Source organism: Pempheris klunzingeri, chromosome 10, assembly GCF_042242105.1.
Source record: "Pempheris klunzingeri isolate RE-2024b chromosome 10, fPemKlu1.hap1, whole genome shotgun sequence".
Classification (NCBI taxonomy): Eukaryota; Metazoa; Chordata; class Actinopteri; order Acropomatiformes; family Pempheridae; genus Pempheris; species Pempheris klunzingeri.
Window position 1 is genome coordinate 17,046,516 of NC_092021.1, and position 21,179 is coordinate 17,067,694.

At 40.1% G+C, this 21,179-nt stretch overlaps 1 protein-coding gene across 2 annotated transcripts in view; it reads left to right on the forward strand.

The window, feature by feature from the left end:
- Window positions 1–21,179, forward strand: part of ubr3 (ubiquitin protein ligase E3 component n-recognin 3) — a 38,050-nt gene that overhangs the window by 8,815 nt on the left and 8,056 nt on the right. Inside the window, exons 17-32 of one of the 2 annotated variants that reach the window (XM_070838013.1) lie at window positions 451–536; window positions 624–765; window positions 2,007–2,103; window positions 3,143–3,284; window positions 3,705–3,809; window positions 3,895–4,065; window positions 4,781–4,813; window positions 5,703–6,148; window positions 7,715–7,803; window positions 10,332–10,481; window positions 11,458–11,591; window positions 12,274–12,384; window positions 12,827–13,027; window positions 13,181–13,317; window positions 17,514–17,599; window positions 20,743–20,848. In XM_070838013.1, the coding sequence (XP_070694114.1) occupies window positions 451–536; window positions 624–765; window positions 2,007–2,103; window positions 3,143–3,284; window positions 3,705–3,809; window positions 3,895–4,065; window positions 4,781–4,813; window positions 5,703–6,148; window positions 7,715–7,803; window positions 10,332–10,481; window positions 11,458–11,591; window positions 12,274–12,384; window positions 12,827–13,027; window positions 13,181–13,317; window positions 17,514–17,599; window positions 20,743–20,848 (2,236 nt within the window). The remainder of the gene's footprint in view (window positions 1–450; window positions 537–623; window positions 766–2,006; window positions 2,104–3,142; window positions 3,285–3,704; window positions 3,810–3,894; window positions 4,066–4,780; window positions 4,814–5,702; window positions 6,149–7,714; window positions 7,804–10,331; window positions 10,482–11,457; window positions 11,592–12,273; window positions 12,385–12,826; window positions 13,028–13,180; window positions 13,318–17,513; window positions 17,600–20,742; window positions 20,849–21,179) is intronic. The other variant, XM_070838014.1, reaches the window with a different exon arrangement.

Below are 21,179 nucleotides of genomic sequence, written 5' to 3' on the forward strand. Positions count from 1 at the left end.
AAATATTTGATGATCCATCTGTTTTAATGTAACATTACTGGCTATATACAGCCTGAAGTGATGAAAAGATGAGTAGGATAAAAAAAAGTTCTGTGGCATTTTTCAGGTATACCACACCAGCAAAGTTCTGCTGCTGGTTGAAAATGGCATTTGTGATGACGTTTGTTTGTTATGTATTATATTGTTTATGCTGGAGATAAACAGAGGCTGGTTGAATTCTATCCAAAAAGTTCTGCCACAACAGAGCAGCGTACTACGAAGCAAGTTGGATGTAGCCAGACTTTCTTTGAGTTTGCAGCCTCAGCAAACCCGGTGAAGCAGGGCAACCCCATTTCATTCCAGCGTATAAGCCAAAATGCTAAAATAATGCGAAACACTGCCAATTGATATTTAATGTAGTTCTATAATCTTTTTCAGTCTTTACGTTCTTCTTCTCGCTCTCACTAACAGGGATGACGGATGATGAGATCCTTCGGGCTGAGATGGTGTCGCAGTTGTGTATGAATGACCGTACACACAGCGCGCTATTAGACCTTGTATCCTTCAATACTTGACCAATACGGAAAAGAGCAACTGTATTCAGTCATCCATGATTATCTTTTTCCTTAACAGTGTTTTCATAGATTCCTGAGAATCCCAACCCAAAGAGTGGCATTGTACCAGGGAGTTGTAGTTTTGAGGAGATGCTCTCTGCTGTTGCTGACTTCAAAGCACCGGTGTTTGAGCCTGGAGGCTCCATGCAGCAGGGCATGTACACACCTAAAGGTAGGACGTCTGTGGTGAAGTTGAAAGCACATCAAGTGTAACAAAGTGAACTGTTTTAACTTTTTGAAGAAAACAGTGATCTGGTTAAAAGACCCTGGGCCCTGTTCTTCCATATATTGGATTTGAAGTAATTATTAGGTACAAAAACCTTTTGAAATTGGTCCAGTAGATCGCCTTTGCCGGCAGCTGAGAACAAACGGCGAACGACCTACAATGGCTGTAATGTAATCCTTCAGAGCTAGATCAAACTGCGTCCACTAAAAGTGCTTGTTTTTTTCCACTGACGGGCTCAGATTTTTATTCAGTGTCTGACAACATTACAGGAAGGATCCCTACAGTGATGGACCAAAAGGTCATTTTAGCAAAACTACTCATGTTGAAGTAAATAAAAACAGTTTGTACATTAAAACTAAAAACAATGTGATGCCCATCAAGTGTTAATATTATGTATTAAGGCCACAGGACCCAGACACTAACATTTCAGATCTGAGATGATGAATGCTCTCTGGTTTGTTGTGGCTTCTACTCAGTGGGGTTTGTCTCTGGGAGAAGGCATAAACCTCCTATTGAGGGGTTGATATGTCGATCTGCTGCCCTCCACTGACCAACAGTAACACTGGCAGAAACGAGCACTGCAATATGTCGGGAACTGGGCGTTCCAAATCAGGAGAAAATGGGTAAAAACTACAGATTAGTTATAAATACAGGTTGGTACAGAGTGCCATGTAATGTTAAGCAAATCACTGGGCTGTATTTCCTATTTGAATTTAAACATAAAAAAATGATTCTCTTAACAACTGTAGTATTTATTTGCATTTTCATAGCCTAGAACTGATGCCAAATAATTCATGAACAAAACGACATTTTTTATTTGTGACTAAAAACAAAATGGGTGTATACTGTGTCGATATGGCACATAATGGAAACAAACCTATGGCCAGTGCTAACCTGTGTAATGTATGTCTTACACAAAAGACAGAGAGGGAATAAATGTAATCCACTATATGTCCACACACTTAATATTAATTTGTGGGTAGAAATTAGTAAAAAAAAAAAAAAAGAGGTCTGTGGTTTGATGAGGCTCAAAGTCTTCAGTGTTCGATCTATGTCGTTAGTCCTCAGCCGACCACTTGGGGGCAGGCTTACACCATTTATACAGAGAAGGTGAAACAAGGAAAGTGAATTTAATGTCACATTGTACCATAAGTTACAAAACATACCTCTTCCTTTTTCTCAACTAGCGGAGGTGTGGGAGAAGGAGTTTGACCCAATCATGGTCGTTCTCAGAACGGTCTATCGGCGTGATGTCCAGTCAGCAATGGACAGATACTCAGCATTGTAAGTTAACGCTGTTAACTGAATTAACCCAAGTAAATGTATTTTTTTTAATATCATTTAGATATTTGACAAACAGTGATTTTCATTGAAACATTTCCATCACTGTATATCACATTGTCCTTGTATTTTGCATGGCAGTACTCTATTCCCTTGTTGATTTGAGTATTCATGGTCAGGCGTCCCTGAGAAAACCGCCCTGCATCATGCTCTATTCAGTGTAGTAGGGTCACCTTTCTCACCTGCACATGAAAGGACATGATAAGAAAGGTCAGGCCTACCGGGTGCTCAAGTTGGTTCCAATTAGAGAGCTGTCGAAAAAAATCAATACTTCAGTCTAAATTGTAATAGAATTGAGGAAATCTTTCTTGTTTGATTGTGGTACAGACGTGGAGGTGGAGGAGATACCTACAGTAAGGTTCATTTTCTTGGAGGTCACTGGAATATGTGAGGATGCTTATTATAACAAAAGGGTCCCTCACTGAGTGCTTTTGTGTTTAAAATAGTATCTGAAGATAACCTTTTCATAATGGGATTTTATTTCTTCTTTGGTAGAGCTGTAATTGAAACTATGGATAGATCTCTGATATAGTCACATACAGTATATGCTTTTCTAGGCCACTTCTGGTGTTCCAAACCAGATGAAACTGCGGCATCTCTCTCCTTAAAACATACAGAAGCTGCCATTGCCACTTTCGGAGTCTGACACATCCTCGTGTTATTCATTCACACCATTTGAATGTAATGGATTGTCTGTCAGGCTGGCCCTGGTTTTATGTAACATCATCACAAATAGAGTGAGCAGCCGTGCTGACCATCGGCTGTTCAGTTGTATAGACTCAAACCTTTTGTGCAGTGAATTGCTCTGTAAGGTGTCACTTCATCAAAGTATTATTCCTCTCATCGTCTTGCTTTTTGTGGAAATTCCTCCTGCTGCCTGTAAACTAGCATGGACCCTTATGGGTGTGGTATTCACTATGTTCACTGGGTCACTGATTGTTCTTCTGATGTTCTCTTTCTTCTTGATAATTGTGTCGCCTAGTTTAAAACAGTCTGGCATTCACACTGGGAACCCATGGCCGCCTTACAAGGAGAGGACTCCTCTGCATCCGTGTTACAAAGGCCTAATCAAGCTGTTGCACTGCAAAACGCTGCACATCGTGATATTCACTCTCCTTTACAAGGTGAGCCTTTCACCAGCTACTCATGTGGTATAATACAGTGCTGCCCTTGCATCTCAATTTACCCCTTGAGCTAAATTAGAAGTGCTTCATTTTGTCATCTTTAATTGGAGCACACGTAATATGACTTGGCAGCTAATTGGTGCCGACATGTTACAAGATATTGGTACAATACAGGACTGACAAACTGCAGAGGTTGCAGCACAAAATGAGCAGAGCTCATAGTGCAGATGAGGCATAATGAAGAAACAAAAAGACAAAAGCATTGACAGACGAGCATAGTTGGTATGTTGGCGTAGTTTAGAATATTTGTTTGTACCATTTAGAATTCATACATTTTTTTGTCAAATGGAAAATGGTAATAAACTGAGCTGAAGGTCTTACATGTTTTTCAGTCTAAACTAATAGTTTGATATGTTCTAGATATGGATGGATCATCAGAACATGTCCGAGCATGTGCTGTGCATGGTGCTGTACCTGATCGAGCTGGGCTTGGACAACCAGGTTCAAGACAACAAGGAGGATGAGGTTAGATATGGGTGTTACTACCGCTCTCCTCACTGTGTAGACTTCTAGTGTCCACCAATGGACTTACAGGATGTTATGCTTCCAGGAGCCTTGCATTGAGGAGCACTGCCATGACAGCTGGTTCCCTGGCACCAACCTCCTCTCCAATCTGCACCATGTCATCAACTTTGTGAGGGTTCGGGTCCCCGAAACGGCTCCTGAGGTGAAGAGGGAGGCTCCTCCCAGCACCAGCACTGAAGCTTCTTCTTATGGCCAGGTAAAAGGTTTCTCTGCTACAGGGTGAGCTGGATTATAGCATTGATAAATACAGTGCATCGTCGTGCTGTAATAAGAACAACTGGTAGTAAAGCTTCTAGTGACTGTTGTTACTTCTAGATTGTTATTGACTGTGTGACTGTGTGTTAATTAAACTAATGGCTGGGGAAGAGAGTTAAACATTTAAATGCTTTAGACCCAGATAGTTTTTTCAGGAGCTCCAATGATTCTTTGACCTGAATTCATCAGGTGTCCAAAAACACACTCCCGGGCCAGTGTTGTTATATATCTGCTGGATGCACTAGTAGGCAAAATAAAATAGAATTTGATTATCAGCTGATAGGGGCTTAATGTCATACCTGCTTTCTCATATGCTGCCTGCACTCCATTCAACTTATTTTCTGTGCCTTGCTGCTATGTAATAAGCGCAGCCATCTCATTAGCAGTTGCCAGGCAACCAGTGGAAACTACAGGCTCCTGGCTAAGAAATAATCCACAACTTAGTTATGTAAACAATTGTTTTTCACTTCAGTTTTTGTGTTGATTAAATAAATAAGATCTAATGTTTTAATTAGAAAGCTTTGAAGGTGCTTGCACATTGTTAACTTTGGAAAGAGCCTGGTTAGCTATTTTTTTTGGTAATTCCAGGTTCCTTTTTTCATATTATTATTATTATTATTATTATTGTTGTTCATTTTGCTGTACCTGCTCCACAGAATTCCAGGCGTCTTTCAGGGAATTGGAGAGAGGTATCTGTCTGCATCCATTTCTGTAAAAAGGCTGATGGCTTTGATGCCACTAGCAGCTGCATTTGTCTACTTTTTATCTTTTATGAAAGAATTTCTTCGCACATGTTTGCTTTGTGCCTTTCAAAGGACGTCTGGCTTTGTGTGTTATGATGTGTGTATAATGCTGTGCTTCAGCAGTTCCCCTCCCTCTTGACTGCTGAAACTAATTACATGTGTAATGCAGGTTTAGGTAAACGGTTTTTAACCGCATGTCAGTATGATTGATGTTGGCTTGACTGGGCTATATGATGTATGTTTATTTAAAAGTGCAGCTCAGGTCCTTTTTGTATGGTCAGGCCATGGCAATCATTCAGATGGCTTGTGTGCTTTAACATCAGGATGAATGAATTTTCCCCAGAAATATGGTTGCTCTGAGTGCTATCAGCAAAGGTATTCGTAGAATGTCAGCTGAAATTTTGTAATGGACATTTAATTTGACATTTATGTGTATTGTACCTGTCTTGACTATGGTAATGAGGCACTCCTCCAATCCATCAAAGTCCATCACACTATTAGTGATGTAATTTTAGCAGATGATGTTTGTTCTCAAAGACGGATCTGCCAGCGCAGATGCAGGTGGAATTTGAAGGGATGCTGGCCACAAGGTTTTCTGTTTTTCTTTCTGTTTGCATATTTTGTAGATATGGTGTGAGCCTCATTCCAGAAATGTCGTGTGCTGTGAAAAAATGTGTACATGTGTGACATAATGTAATTATGTACCACATGTGTTTACGGTGTGTCCATATAGCTTTAGTCACTTTGGATTTGGATCATCCATACAAAAACAGATGTTGTCATTATGTTGTAAGGGAATTCTAATAATTCATTCAATTATTCTGTGTTTTCTTAGAACCTGCGTGAAGCTCAGGTGTTCAGCCTTGTAGCAGAGCGCAGGAGGAAGTTCCAGGAGATAATCAACCGCAGCAACACTGAAGCCACCCAGGTTGTCAGGCCCAAGAGCTCCTCAACACGCTGGGTCCCACCAGGCACACCCCCCCAGCTGGTGACAGAGATCCTGGAGATCAGGGAAAGCATGCTGTCCCTCCTCATCAAGCTCCACCAGAAGTTGTCATCCAAGCAGAACTCTTTATCGGCATCCTGGCTGGAGGATATGGACACAAGCCGTCACGCTCATGGAGATGGCATTACAGCCATTGAGCGCATCCTCACCAAGGCAGCCACGCGCAGCTGCCACATCAAGCGTAGCATCCAGGACATTTGTGGGAAGGTTTGTCCTCCTGTTCCACCAAAGAAGAACAGTCCCACTGATAAGAAAGCCATGGATAAAGAAGAGAGGTAACATCATAGTGTACAGTTTTTCTTTGTCAGATAACACATTCACCACTACAGAATTACGCTTTCACAGCTTCATGATGCATATTAATATTTCTCATTAGCCTTTTGCATATTGACATTGTGTCCATACAGCTATCTGAAAAGGGAGTTGTATCGTAATTTGCGTTAATTTATTCTATAATGAGGAGATGATCTACTTTTTAATTAGAATTTTATTATAGTATTACATTACAATAGCAACAACAGCTCAACAGGCTAAGTCATGCATGCAAGGACAATAAGTGTACAGTATCAATCACACTTGAACTTGGTATTTTTTCTTATATGTATGCTAAAGGTTTGAGTCAAATAGCAAGTGATAATTCTTCATTATCCTCCATGCGTATCACGTTACAGTGTTTAAATAGTTGTACCAAGCACTTCGGGCCATGATGGAAAGTACTAGGCTTGCTCCCCTGAATAACAAATTCCAGTCATATTGTGTGTATATTGTCTGCAGAGTGGAGGGAAGCAAATATCCTGTATGTCACTACGAATATGTGGCCAAAGCAACAGCAGATGATGCTTCTTTTTCACTGATTTTCAATTTACATTTGAAGATATTGAAAGTCTTTTTTCAATAATTAATAATCCTCACAATTATGATCTGTGTTGCCATTAACACTGTAGTATGTATGTATTTGCACCACTGTGAAAATGGGGTCCTTTGGATGTTTTAAAAGTTTGGAGTCCAAACTCAGAGAGTTTTGGCTTTCACCCCCTCTAATGATGATGGAATGGGCTATAACCATTAAATAATTGCCTGCTTTTGGGGTTGGCTTCACCTCACAGACAAAGGTAAAGGTAGGATCTCTCCCGCACACATGAACTAGAGCTGTTTCCAAGGCAACCCTCAGGCAGCAGTGCGGTCAGTGGCAGTGAGAAGTGAGTAGCTGCTGCCCATTCTTCATGCAGGTTGTCGGCACCCCTGAAACCATCAGTGAAAATTATTGAGCTGTGATGCTCCTGTCAGCAGTTGTTTATGTCCCCTTATTAGGGACTTAATTTACGGTCAGCTCTCACCTTGTAAGTCTGCAGAGTGGGGCTCAACCCACCATATTAGTTTAATAATCAACCTTTCCAACTTTCACAACACAGCCTTGTTGAAATCAGACACCTGCTGTTTGTATAGCAGTATATCCTGCTACCTGGAAGAATCTGTTGCACATGCTGTGGGTGGTCAGGGGAAATGTGCCATGCACAACAGGCATGCTTATTTCCAGGAGACTATAATACATTTGTAAAGTGGAAGTGCAATAGTTAATGCTCTTCAATAGAGCAGCTGGTTGTGAGGAGCGTATCAGGAGCGTCAGTATATCTTTCTAAATGGTAGAAATGAAATGATTTTTAAAAAGTCCTCTTGATTAGAGAGGGTGGTTATATTATACAGTATTAGTATATACTGTATAATATTATTAGTTAGTATTATTTTGGTTTTGAAATACTGGGTTCTGGGTTCACACTGCTACACATTCATCGAATAGTATGAATAATAGTAATTATGGTTTCATTTGTTCTTTCTTTCAGACGTCAGAGGGCGAGAGAGAGACAGCAGAAGCTGCTTGCTGAATTTGCTTCCAGGCAGAAGAGTTTCATGGAAACAGCCATGGATGTTGGTAAGAAAAAGCCTTTAATTCTTTTGGTGAAATAATCAAAATTGCAAACTAACAACAATAATTTAATTCACCAAGCTAATTAACTGCAGGCCTCCTGTGCACAGAACATTTATGCCTTCAACAGCAACTGTGTAAGCGCTGCTGTACTGTAAATGGCAACAACTGCTCTCATGACCAGACTGTGCTCACCAAACTGGGTTTATTTTGACACATGTATACAATCCTTCTATAAAGCACACATGTTTGAGGGACATATTGCTACTGTAGCCCTTGAAGAAAAGCACTCTTGGCTGAAATAAACCTATCATCATTGCAATGCCTTTTTCACTGGGGCAAGGTGACAGTGGCCTGAGTTTGTGCTCATGGTCTCTGAAGGCCTGTTAGGAGAAATTGAGAGGAGAGTGCTCCTGTGGGAATGTGGGTGGCTGCTGGCTGGGGCCAACTAGGATCAAAGCACTAATAGTGGGCTGGACTCCCAGGGCCCATCCTGACACAGCATGGTTAGTGAATGAGTAATGGCTGCTGTGATCAGACGGATCATTCTAGCAGGACTGTATTCTGACCTCCTTCTGCACGCTTCCTGCTGAGCGGTAACTTTAGTTGCTCACAGCTGGCTATGCATCACCGGTGCATAGCCAGCTGTGAGCAACGTACCGATCTACCTACTGAGGTAGATCAGTACGATGCTAGGATGGGAAGGTGACTATTTAAATCAAGTGAGTGCAATGTAGGTTGTATGTAGATAATTTATCTGCAATATTGCATTTGGCATTATTTTCTTGGTGTAAAACAATTTAGGTATTTCTCCTTGAGGCTGCAATTCACGTGCACAGACCTCTGATACCATTCACCCACATCTGTTGATGAACATTTTCAGTAATCCAGACCATAGGATTTCAAGTAGTACAACACCAAAGGCAGCTGGACTGTGTGTATGGTCTTGAAGTCGGCCTTGAAACCAAATTTTGTCGCATAATAATCCAAAGGTCACTGGAAGAGCTTCAATTGTAATTCAGGATAGTAGATCCCTCTTTTCTTGTTTTTGCCAGCGTCCAGGTAAAACACAAGCTATGCAATAATCAACACATTTTAGATGAGGGGCTTAATCCAAGAGATGCACAAAGGAAACCTATGTATCTATTCATCTTACTCATTAATGCTTACTTTGATTTTCATAAAGCTTTCAGGTATTCTCAGGGTAAATTCAGTCAGATAACTAAAAACATTCTCACTTGTCATTAATTAGTCATGCAGATAGTTTTAATTTTATTTTCCCTCCCTTTGAGATGTTACTCTTTGATTTCTGCCTCCTTTCCAATAGACTAACCAGTGGACTTTCTCTTGTTGTACTCATAGCAGTGAAAAATTGTGAAAATTTCAACAGCAAAGCATCTTTTCCAAATTGGTGTCCCCTAACCTGGATGCTCTTTCAAGAAAGAGATGTGATTGAATTTTATGCCAAATTTCAACGTGTCACCTGTATTTTATAAGGTGAAGGCAGAAATCTCAAATGTCAAAACCTAAACAATTTACACGAAAGCTGTCTGCTTTTGCGTGGATACATTACTTTTAAAAAGGATTCACAAACTTACATTGTGGGAAGCATAAAAGCACAGTTTTTGTGTCCTTGTCGTTTTACCTTTAGCGTGTGTTTATTTGTGCACATGCGCACACATTGGCAGCTTTATGTTCTGCGATGGCCCGGGGCGAAAGTTGTGCCGTTGACATCTAATGCATCCTTCATTTCCCCAGGAACACAGTGACCTCTCTTGAGAACATATTCTTCCAAAATGCAATAAATCAATTTCCAACACTGCTTGACATTTCTGCACAATATTTACTGCTCAAATTGAACACAGCTTTTAACATTTAAAACTAATTCCATATCAGTAATTAATCTGTAATGCTGTGCCAATCATGCAGATAAGCATGGCAGAGCGCAAATTTATGAATGCTCCCCGTACTGATATATGGATGTCGCATGCTTCATTGCACAAGTCCCATTTTGGCAGTTTTGCCCACTCTTGCTCCCATAACTGTAAGGAAATAACACAGGGATTATAGATGTAGCAAAAGTTGGAAGTATGTTCTTTAAGTTTTTGAATTGGAGAGGATTGGTATTGTGTTACTGAGTTACAGTATTAGTAGCCTGAGTTGGACTATGGCTCGTAATGACCCTCTACCAAGAACAGAGGGTTCTACCCTCCCCCATCATGGATTGTTTTCTCAAATTCTGATCCACATAAAAGAAAGCCTTTCAGACCACATTATAGCCTAGTGTTTTTGTTTCTCTCACAGTTGGATGGTTTTCATTCACACAGAGGTGAATGTAACACTTACAGATCATTTAATATGCAAAATGAGTTTTCAGAATTTTCTCAAAATTGCTTTTCCAGGTTTGAGTAATTATTGTCTTTTGCTGTTGCAGTGTATCCCATGGTTATGATTACCTGTTTGTGGTATAAGTTTGAAAGTTTTTGAGGGGAAGCTTTTGCAATCTTTTGAGTTTTGTAATTTTTTGGTATTAGAATCCCCTGACGCTGAGGCAGCCATGGACCTAGGAGCATCTGAGGTGATGGAGTCCGAGGTTCTGTATGACTGCGTGATCTGTGGCCAGAGCGGACCTTCCACTGAGGACAGACCCACTGGCTTAGTAGTCCTCCTCCAAGCATCCTCAGGTACTGCATGTCCCAGCATCCTCTGCTTCCCATCACAGACGCTGCAATTAATAACCTACACAGGGCGCATTTGTTTAACCACTGTCTGGTTTTGGGGTACAATTTAAACAAGCATACGGCTGTTGTATTTCTGTGTTTGTGATCTTAACTTTTAAACTAAAACAGTTATTCATAGCACCTTTGATCCGCCATATTGGAAATCAGATTTTTAATGAGTGCGTTAACTGTTGTTTTAATTGGCTCATTTATCATTCATGTTGATCCCTGCTCATTTGTACATGGAGCCCATCATTATAAGAGTTAATTTGTTTTGGAGAATGATCACTCACTGTCATCCAAATAAATGGCATGTTTGATTAGTAATTAGTCACCTTGTAAAATGGTTCAGAAGACTCTGACCTCGGTGTCAAAACACATCTCGTAAAAATCTACCACTAGTGACCGACAGTGCCTCCATAATAGAGTACAATTACACTGTCTTTAAAGGCGACTAGAAAGCATCATCATTTATAGCTGCCTGTTTTTCTATTTTGACTTTATTGTTAAATGTCAGGTTGTGTCTGACTTATCAACCATCGTGAAAAGCAAAACATGTCTGAGTTTGGCAAGTGAAAGCTACCAGTGAATCCTACTGTACCGGGCTAAAACAATTAGTCGATTGATCACTTATTCGATGGAATATCAATTGCCATATATATTGAAAACCAGTTAATTGTTCATCAAGCAAACATGCCAACACCATTTTTTAGCTTTTGAAATTTAAATGATTATTCTAAAAAGAAATACTCAACAAACCAATATCATAATTATTTCTTTTATTCAATTGTTCATTTTATTCAATTTTATAACTAATTGTTTGCTTTAGCTCCGCAGTTTAAACTCTGATCTCAATCCTCAACTATTCTAAGTAAATGCTGAACTTAGTCAGATTTATCAACATCATAATTTATCGGTGACTTCTGTGATTGGCTTTCAGTGCTCGGACACCGCTGCAAAAGCAAAGAGCCTAAGAAACTACCGACTAGTGATGAGGAGCACATCTATGCCGCAGACACGTGTGGAGTGGCTCATGATGTCAGGCTCACGCTCATGCAACGGTTCTTCAAAGATGTAAGTGTCTCAGAAAATACTGGCAGCAGTATTGCACAGGAGAGAAGAAAGGCTGAAAGCACTTAGAGCACTATTTGGGGATTCAAACAGACAGGTTTTCATCCTGTCTGTCTGAATTTCTGGACATTTAGTTTATATGCATGCCAGCAACATGAACTACTGCATCTGCTGAAGTCTAAGAGACTTCAGGTTAGATGGCTCGTGTTATAGATTTTTTTTAAATAGGTGTGATAGTCACATTATAGGCCAGCTAATGGCTGTCATGTAGCATTACTTTGTGTGACAAACAGTGGATTAAAAATGCACAAATCATTAAAATCAAAACTAGAAAGCTTTATTGAAAATTGCTTTGACATAACTGCCTACCTCGTGCTTCTCATGCCAAGTTGTGTATTGATTAGCTGCAGACACATCTCCAAACTATAAAAGATTACACCAGTTGAATTAAATATACTCTAACAAAAAACTGGCGATTCAATCATGCAGTTGTCTAGTTGTCTGTTAAAAGATGCCAGCTTTGAAATACCTTATCAGCTGGATGTTTGTTGGAGATTAATTCAAACTTTAAAAGTCAATTTGTTTATCAGCAGAACAAAATAAACAAAAGGTCCCAGACCCTGAATGCCTGAAGACATATTTGCATACTGTAATTGATGTGATCTTTCTCCTGTGAATCCTGCAGAGCTCTTGTCTGCAGTCTGTGTCGATAGGTTGGGATGGGGGCGTCTACGTCCAGACCTGTGGACACACTTTGCATATAGATTGCCATAAGTCATACATGGAGTCTCTGAGGGTAAGAGAAGGCTTGACCCTATGAAATGATTATTCGTCTAACTACGGCAGTTTTATGATGGAAAATTAATCAATGACAATTAATAATTTAGGTAGTTAGTCAAGTGAAGATGCCAAATATTGTTTTAATTAGAACTACTTACATTTGACAGCTTACTCATCTGTTTCATATTTTAAGAAACTTAACACAAAGTTAATTTCACCTCTGATTTCAAAGATGAGAACTACTCCTTTTTTTTCCTTTTTAAGCGTTACTTAGACAAAATGATATATTCTTTATGTAGATGCCGTATAGACTTAAGATTTTGAGTCACATTTTCAGGAATTGCTCAATACTGGGTACTACATATAAATTTATTTGTTAAAAGTGTCAGTTGTCTCTTTTCAGTTTTGAGTTTAGATTGTATAGGTCAAATTTAACTTTCATGTGTATTTTTTTTCAGAATGACCAGGTCCTCCAGGGTTTCTCTGTTGACAAGGGTGAATTTACGTGCCCACTGTGTCGACAGTTTGCCAACAGTGTCCTTCCCTGTCGCCCTGGGCGGGGCACAGAGGCCGGTACCTGGCACACACCCACAAACAAGAAGATGTGTGTTCTTGTAAAGGAGGTGGAAGATCTTCAGGAAAAACTTGGCCTTTTCCCAGTAAGATTTACAATATGAATTTATCACTAAAAGCCTCCTGTCTGTTTTACACGGCTGTATTTTAAACACGGTGTTCTTCTTAGTTTAGGTTAGCTTCACAGAATCCATTGTAGAAATAATTTTCACTTAATTATATTCTTGTTGTTTTTTTAGACGGAGTCCAACTTGAGTAAAGAGATGGAGTTGGTTATTAAAGATATCAAAAACACCACCCAGAAGAAGTACATGGACTACGGCAAGAACCCTGGCTCTCCTGACAATGATTTCCTCTTTATGTACTCCGTGGCAAGGTGAGGACAGAGTCACACTGAGTTTAAATGGGACTCGGCTAATAGCACCCACCTCAACACTGATTATATGAGTTTTACACTAGATATAATACACAATTTCTTATCCTTGGAGGTGATAATGGAGAATGTAATCACTCAAATGTTGTTGTATATTGAAAAATCTCTCTTCTTTTTAATCAGAGAGCAAAAGTTCAGGTAAAAGGTGAATATGGTAGAGAATAATAATAACCTCATCTTGGTGGTGGTGTGTGGAGTTGTGTTGAAAGGGGCTACAGCTCTTGGTTTGGTATTCTAAGGTAAACTGGTGAGATTTGTTGGTCTCCTTGAGGGTGTGCTCCAACATCCCACTGCCAACCCTCTCTGAGAAATCTTACAGGAGGGAAAATCTAGCCCACTGTCACACCTCCAATTCATAAAGGGTCATGCAGAGTCTGTTGTGGTTGTAGAACAATAAACCAGCTCTTTAGTCTTGTAAGGATACTGGAGGGTTCATGGGAGTTTGACCGTCCACTCTTGAGAGTGTTTTGGACCAGGATTGAGCCTTGCCAATGATTCTGTCTGGACAGGGTCTCCAGGCACAGCCGAGAAGTGCTGTTTGGATGTAATTCTTTTGGCTTTAACAGACAGACCTTTAACTTTTGGGGCAGATTGCTGTTTGGAGTCAGCACCTCAATGTCTGAGGCCATGGTACTCTGCCAGAAAACAGTGAATTGGCCCCTTTGAGTTGGGAGTCCAACTGAAATTAAATTGCACTTTTATGTCCACTACAACATCCAGCCTATATCTGCTCTGTAAATCACTTGTCCTGTGCTCTCCTTTGAGAATACAATCCAAAACTAAAAGGAAGAAGGAAGGAGATTGTACATACTTTTTGGTTTGGCGCCCCCTGGTTTTTCACTTATTTTACATGTTTGATAATAACAAAATATTAACAATACATTCAAAAAACATCTAAATTATTTTTGACTACAAAACAAAAGTTGATTTCAACTGGACAAAAAGTGTTAACGTGTTAGAAAAGTCACAGCTGGGATGTAGATCAACTGATAAATCAAGACATTGGGCTTTTTTTTTTATTATCATGAAACAGCTGAGGTGGATGCACATTGATGATATTGGTTTAATTTTTAATTTCCATGTGTGAACAACATTGTTTCTATTTTTTTTTTTTCTTGGAAATTGTGGAGGTATGTTTGAAAATAGGCATTCCAGGCTTGTCCAGCTGGGAACAGACCCCCAGAAAGGCCCAGAAGATGTTGGAACAATCTTGTATCCCATTTGGTCTGAGAAGCTAGAGGACATAGCTGAGGCAAAGGACATCTTGGCTACCTTGTTTAGCCTGCTGCCAGTGTGATCTGGACCTGGATAAGTTGCTGAAAGTGTATGGGTTGATAAAATAAATGCTCACATGCAAGGACATACATGTGATATGATGTCCTTCCCCTCCCACAAGTCCCTGTGGATGATCTGACTGTCGAGCACCCTTTTAAAACAAAAAGTGGCATTAAACAAGGATGTTTATGCGCCTAGCTTCATAATCTGATGGACTCCTTGGCTTTGTCCTGTTCCTTTCTAGGATTGTTGTTGGTGTGCATGTGTGTGCGTCTGTTGTCAGAGTTATGAGCAATGACTTGGTCGCATTTGGCTATCTCTGTGTCTGCAGTCCTCTCACTTGGAGGTCTTCTCTTTCCTTTCTTTCTGCAACACCTCACACATTTTGCACACACCACTGGCTGTTGAGACCAGTGGGATAAATGCCTGCTTGCTCTTCCCTTGTCTCTGAATGCCAGCTCCTCAACTTGAATATCAATGACTGTCCATGTAAAAAGACAGTGGTGTCCTCTCTCAGTTATAGTCTTTACTTTGTCTTTTACTCCAGAGTGATGCTTAGAAAATAAAACTGGAGTTCAGTACTGCAGTTGTTACAAACCGTAGCATATAGTAGCAAATAAATTGTTTGTTTTGCATTTTTGCCCATTTGTTCATGGAGCTGTGAAGGTGTATTTATTGGTTTTCTATGGGTTAGGTTGTAGCTGCTGCTTAGCGTGCTCTCGCTGGACTGGCTGGTCACCAGTCCCATACTGAAGTGCAGTCCACCAAGGATGCACATTGTACCCTGTATCACATGTGTTAATTTTCACTGTTGTTCATATACTTTTGTACAAACACCGTATGAGGAATATTGATATATTTTTTAAAAGTTTGGTCTGTCTGTCAAAATTCTTATTGTTGGTTTACAGCTAACAATTAGTCCTGGAAGTGTTGCAAGAACAGCTACTTTCTTTCTAGTAGCTTTGTCACTGTAGGCCACTGTAAAACAGTATTAGCTCTCGCTCTGTCTTCACTTATTAAGTTGTGAATATGGATTTATTTCACCGCCTGAATTAATTCTAGGGCAGCTAGGCCTAAGTGGTCCTTTACACGATTACTTTACATGTGGGGGTGAGCTAGTGGTTTAATATGCATATGATGGAACCGTGATGGCCCAGTTTGATTTTTGACCAGTAATCTGCACTGCATGTCACCCCTCGTCCCACCGCCGTCCTCTTTCTGGTATTTGTATGTTCTCAACAAGCTGGTCACAGGTCAGAGAAATGACTGGCCTTCAGTTCACCTTGGGGTCTCTAACTTCTCACCACTCCCATCCCAAAAACTCTGCCCTTCCTGGAGTGTAACCATTCAGACCTTTTGCCCACCCAGCTCTGTTCTTCCCTCAGCCCTCCGCCCTGAACAGAAAGATCCCCTGAGTGTGTCTGGGTGCCTGTAGGCTCTCTGAAGTTCAATGAACAGCGCAAATTGCCTGAGGAGTGGAAAATTCCTTTGTCACAGGGGCACTCTTATCAGCAAAAGCCAGATGGAGCTTCACCGTGGCTGCATTATCTATGTGAAATTGCTTTTTCTCCCAGGAAACCCAAGGATTTGCCCCCACCTCCCTGGCCCATAGAAAGAAATGGCCAGTGGTGGGATGAAAACGGGCCCAGATCAGTCTTATTTTAGTAATACCTATCTGTTTTCACCATCTATGTACTTTGTCAGAGGTTTTAGTTTATTTTTTCACTATTTTGCCACTGGAGAATTAAAATTCAGGAGTGAAATGTGTTTGGATATGCATGGGAAATGCACATTGGGGATTATGCATGAACTGTGGTTGGAACAGCTTTTATGCTAATGGTCCAGCTCGTGCAAAATCAGTCTTGGAAAACTGTCATTTACTCGATACGGAATTGCTGCTGCAAAACAGGCGCATTAAATGGCAAATGGCTTGACTAGGCAGCATCTTTCATCTTCCTAATCAAACTGGTAAAAGAGGCAGGTGTAACCAAAAGCTGAATATGATGATACAAGTGATTTAAAGGTATACTCCACCCAAAATTCATTATTTTTCATTCATCAGTGACTCATCCCATGTAACCTGCAATACAGGACAATCAATTCTTACATGCTTTATAACAACAGTATGATTTTAAATAAATGCATAATCATCTATTAAAAATTATAACCAAACTAATTATACTCTGTGATTCACCTCTCAGTTATAAATTCAACACATTTTGGCTGAAAAATTGCTATACATACATACATTTTCTTGTTCATTTAATCGAATAACAGCTTCCAACTTGGCGAGCCATCTCAGACACTGGGGGATGAATCATTTTTACGGTACATTAATATGCAGGTGCAACATGAAGTATACTGCTTGTCATCTAATACTCTATTATTATATACTATTTAACCTATGAATTTTGTGTCTTGGTAAGACCAGAGGTGTTTGAATTTGCTCTGACTATGATGTAGAGCAGGACTCTACTTCAGTATTTTTAAGTAATTTCTACTCCACTTAAAAACACATTGCATTATCATAGCCTACAATTGGAAGTGTCACAATATGGTGAAATTATTGTACATTAAGGCACTTTTGGCATTATTGCTCGCACATTGTACAAAGAGCAAAATTATCGTTCAAAATCAATAATTATTTTACATCTATCATCTATCTATCATCTATCATCTATCATTGATAGTCATAAGCCAACTATCTATAGGCTCACTTGTTCATTTAATATAACTAACATGAAGTTATTAGATGGTTGCAACTTATGGTTTGTGCGTTAGTACGTGAGAAAGATATGCACATGCTGAACTGTTTTCATTTGTGTACCTGTTACCTATTAATACTGGTGGCTCTGTGTCCTCAGGACCAACCTGGAGTTGGAACTTGTGCACCGGGGAGGAAACTTGTGCTCTGGAGGAGCCAGTGCAGCTGCCAAGCGCTCGTGTCTCAGTGAGTAGCAATACAATGTCTCAATACAAAGTTCACTGATATGTAATGTCTTATGTCTGATTTCATGTGAAGTCAACGCTAATGGCTTGATATGGCTACATTTGTGGGATAATTCAATAGGAATTCCTGGACGCAAACTTATATATATATACAAATATGTTTTGGTCCCTTTTAAGTTATGCTGACTTTTGCCTCTGCTTTTTTAAATAAAAAGATAGTTTAATGTGGTACTTAATCAGATATATTTTGACAGTTGACAATTATGGTGATGTGTTATTGCTGGTGGCAGGATATCATTTCCCGTAGGCCTCTGTGTAATAAAGTGTCTGACTTGAGATCAAACCCATTATGCCGTGTTACAGCTGAACCAGTAAGAGAAAAAAACAATAAAAACAAAGGGTCGATTAGCTATCCCAGGCAAGGATAGATGCTGTCCCACGTGAGCTGTTGGGAACAGTCAGAGTAAATGAAGCAGACAAATGGGTCAAGTGCTGTTTTAGTTGATTGTGTCACAGCTGAAAAGGGCATGTGTCTAGGGGAGAATGAAAATTGTGATCTCAGTTGAACCTCAAAGAATAAGCTGAACATCGACCACTACAAACATTCATTATATTCTGATCAGAATCTTCAATTTGAATTGATTGTGAAAATATTTTGAGATGAAAGGTGGGATGTTGTAATAGAAAGTGCATATGAAGGTGTCAGAGTCAGGTCTCTTGTACAGACTGCACCCCACTTTATATTGGTTTAATTATTCTGTCAAAGTTGTGGCTGCCGCAGTGAAATGGGCTGTCATCCTTGAGTGGCTGAAAAGAGATTTCACTCTGGAGGTTTGCCATTTTTGAGCTACATTAACCATGTAGCCATGACGGCCAAATTTACTCAGATGCAGTACATTAGTGTTCGTTCTTCTTAGGGAAATGGATTTGAGGGAAAACGGCAAACGTGTGCTAACTGTTAGAGCTCATGGGGTTCCTAAGCCTGTTTCCCATTAGGCACTTCTGTTCAATTGATGACTATACAATGGACCATGGAGGCAAGCTGCCTGCAACTCTAAAGGCTCCAGCCTCCAGATAGCATGACCTTGGTTTATTTAACTGCAAATATTTGAATTCATCTTTGAGACTATGTGGCTGCTACTGTGAGTTTAAAGGCAAATCATGTTGATCTCCGTTGTGCAGACTTGCAGTTTAAATTAACATTGTACATTTTACACTCTATGATCATGTGCCCTGAGGGGACATACGTAATTGTCAAATATATGCCGTGAAAAGTGAGCACACAACAAAATGCACTTTTATCACTGATATGATGACATGAAAAGTCTTAAAACATTATCAGAAACTCTGATCTTTTTCATTTTGACGTGTCACAGAAGGAAAGCACAGGTTTAAATGTTAAAATTAATGATTGTTGAACTCCATTTAGCTACTTTGCTAAGTGCTGGCTCACTCGCTCACACACAAGCACAGTCGCACACACACTGTCCTTGTTAATATTATTAGTAACGCTTGTGCTTTGCCTCCTTGACTACCAGCTGTGAAAAAGGCTTATATTCTGGACATTTTATGGGTAACAAAATGTATGTCAGCTAATTAAAGAAAACAGTCTACAGTTACACCAATAACAAAATGGGAGTTAATCATGATGAATTGTAACAAGCATTCATATCTTAAAACCCAAAGTTAGGAGCCCTTTGAGCGCAGGGTGTTCAGTAAGGTTGATCAGAACAAATAAAGGATCATTAGCAGTGCTGGTCTGAGTACAGTCATTTGCTGCTTGAGATCCTCGATGTTGATTCATCTCATAGTTGAGGACTTTTAAAGCTCTCCGTCTTGCTTTACTACCCCCTGTTTTCTTTTGTTTCCCATTATCTGAAAGAAGCAGAATAAAATGCTTTATTGTACAGAGCAAACTGATTGGTAACTGGTGTGAAAACATTTTCTAAAAGGTAACTTTGAAGATGCTGCTCTATGTGACTTTTTATCATCACACATAAACAGGCTATTTCAGTCTAAATTGGCCCGGCAGGATTAACAACTGTGATCAAATATTGGACCTGAAGCTCGTAATAAGCCTTTTCAGTCTGTATACATTTTGCAAGAAAGGACAGTCATGATTTTATTCTCCTCTCCTCTATTTCTCATTTACTTTTCTTACCTCCTACAGGTTAATTCCTGGTAAGAGCTGAGTGGTAGTGAGGGAAGAGAGGAAACAAGCTGAAGTGAAGACAAATGGGATGTAACCAAGGACAGACAGACACTTCGCTTTTTTGTGCCGTGTCCTTATTTACCTGTGGAGGGCAGTATTGCTCCAAGTATTGATAGTTCACACAAGCCAAATTGCAGAGCTGATTATTTGAAGCACTTTGCTGCATTATCACATCATAATTCTCTGGAAAACAAAATCAAATAGGATTAGTGTTGCTTGTTGGAAAAGGTTTGAGTTATACAGAGGGTTGTTGAATTCACCTAAAGATGAAACTAAATGGAACTGATTGGTTTTGTGGCACTGGTTTCTACACGGTTCATACATGACATCTGTGAGTTCTTATGTAATGTCAATTTCTGGCATTTAAGGGGACTTTGATTGAGTTCATAATTAAAATAAGTAGGTTAATTTATTCCTGCACTAATAAGAAAGACAAGGCCATGTCTTCACTTTCATTACTTAACATTTAAAATGAGTGGGCCACCTTCCTGCCTTTTTCCCACGTTGAGACTTTCTGTGAGGTTAAATGTTGATGCTCATAATAGATTTGCTCTAGACAAAGACAATCGAGGCCATGAGGTGTCCTGCCATTAAAAGCTGGTGTGTACACGAGAGATCGTATGTGCACAGGGAGGGGGTCTCCCTTCATGTTCCATTAGTTTCACAACGAACAGGTGTGACCTGGCCAAAGTGTTGCTCAAGGCTATCGAGCACTGCCACGTATCCATCTGGCCTGGCCTGGTTTTATCTGTGCCGAACCATTAGCCTGCAGTCAGTTCAAGTCAACTGCTCTCATCACTTGATCTGCGCTGGCTGCTGGTGGGGCGTGACGATGGACACGCAGATAAGCAGACACTTGTTGGTTTTGTTCTTGTCAGACCTAGGTGGAACATAGCAATGATGTGTTTTTTTTTTTTTTCCCTCCCTTTCAGATCAGCTGTTCCATGTGCTGGCCATGCACATGCGTCTGTACAGCATTGACTCAGCCTACAACCCCTGGACTAAGCTGACTCAGGTCACACAAAACAGAGAGGCAGAGTGAGTGACTTTCTCTCTTAAGCACCCCCTGCTAACAGTAAATCTATAAATATGTTGATTTAGTCTTCATAACTCCCAGTCTCTACTTTCCCCTCACACTTTTCCTCCCTCACATAAACATGCAATCAGAGCTCCACTTTGTCGTCTCGCTAAACGCCACCATTTTCTCCTGCCCCCTAACAGCTTTTCCTCCACACAAAGAGGAGCTAAAAACAGAAAAGGGTCCATGCTTGGTTTCCATAGATACCAATAATTGCTGCATCTGGCAAATTACCGGGCACTCCACAGAGAGCAAAACGACCCTGTCAAATCCACTGTACTGTGAACAACT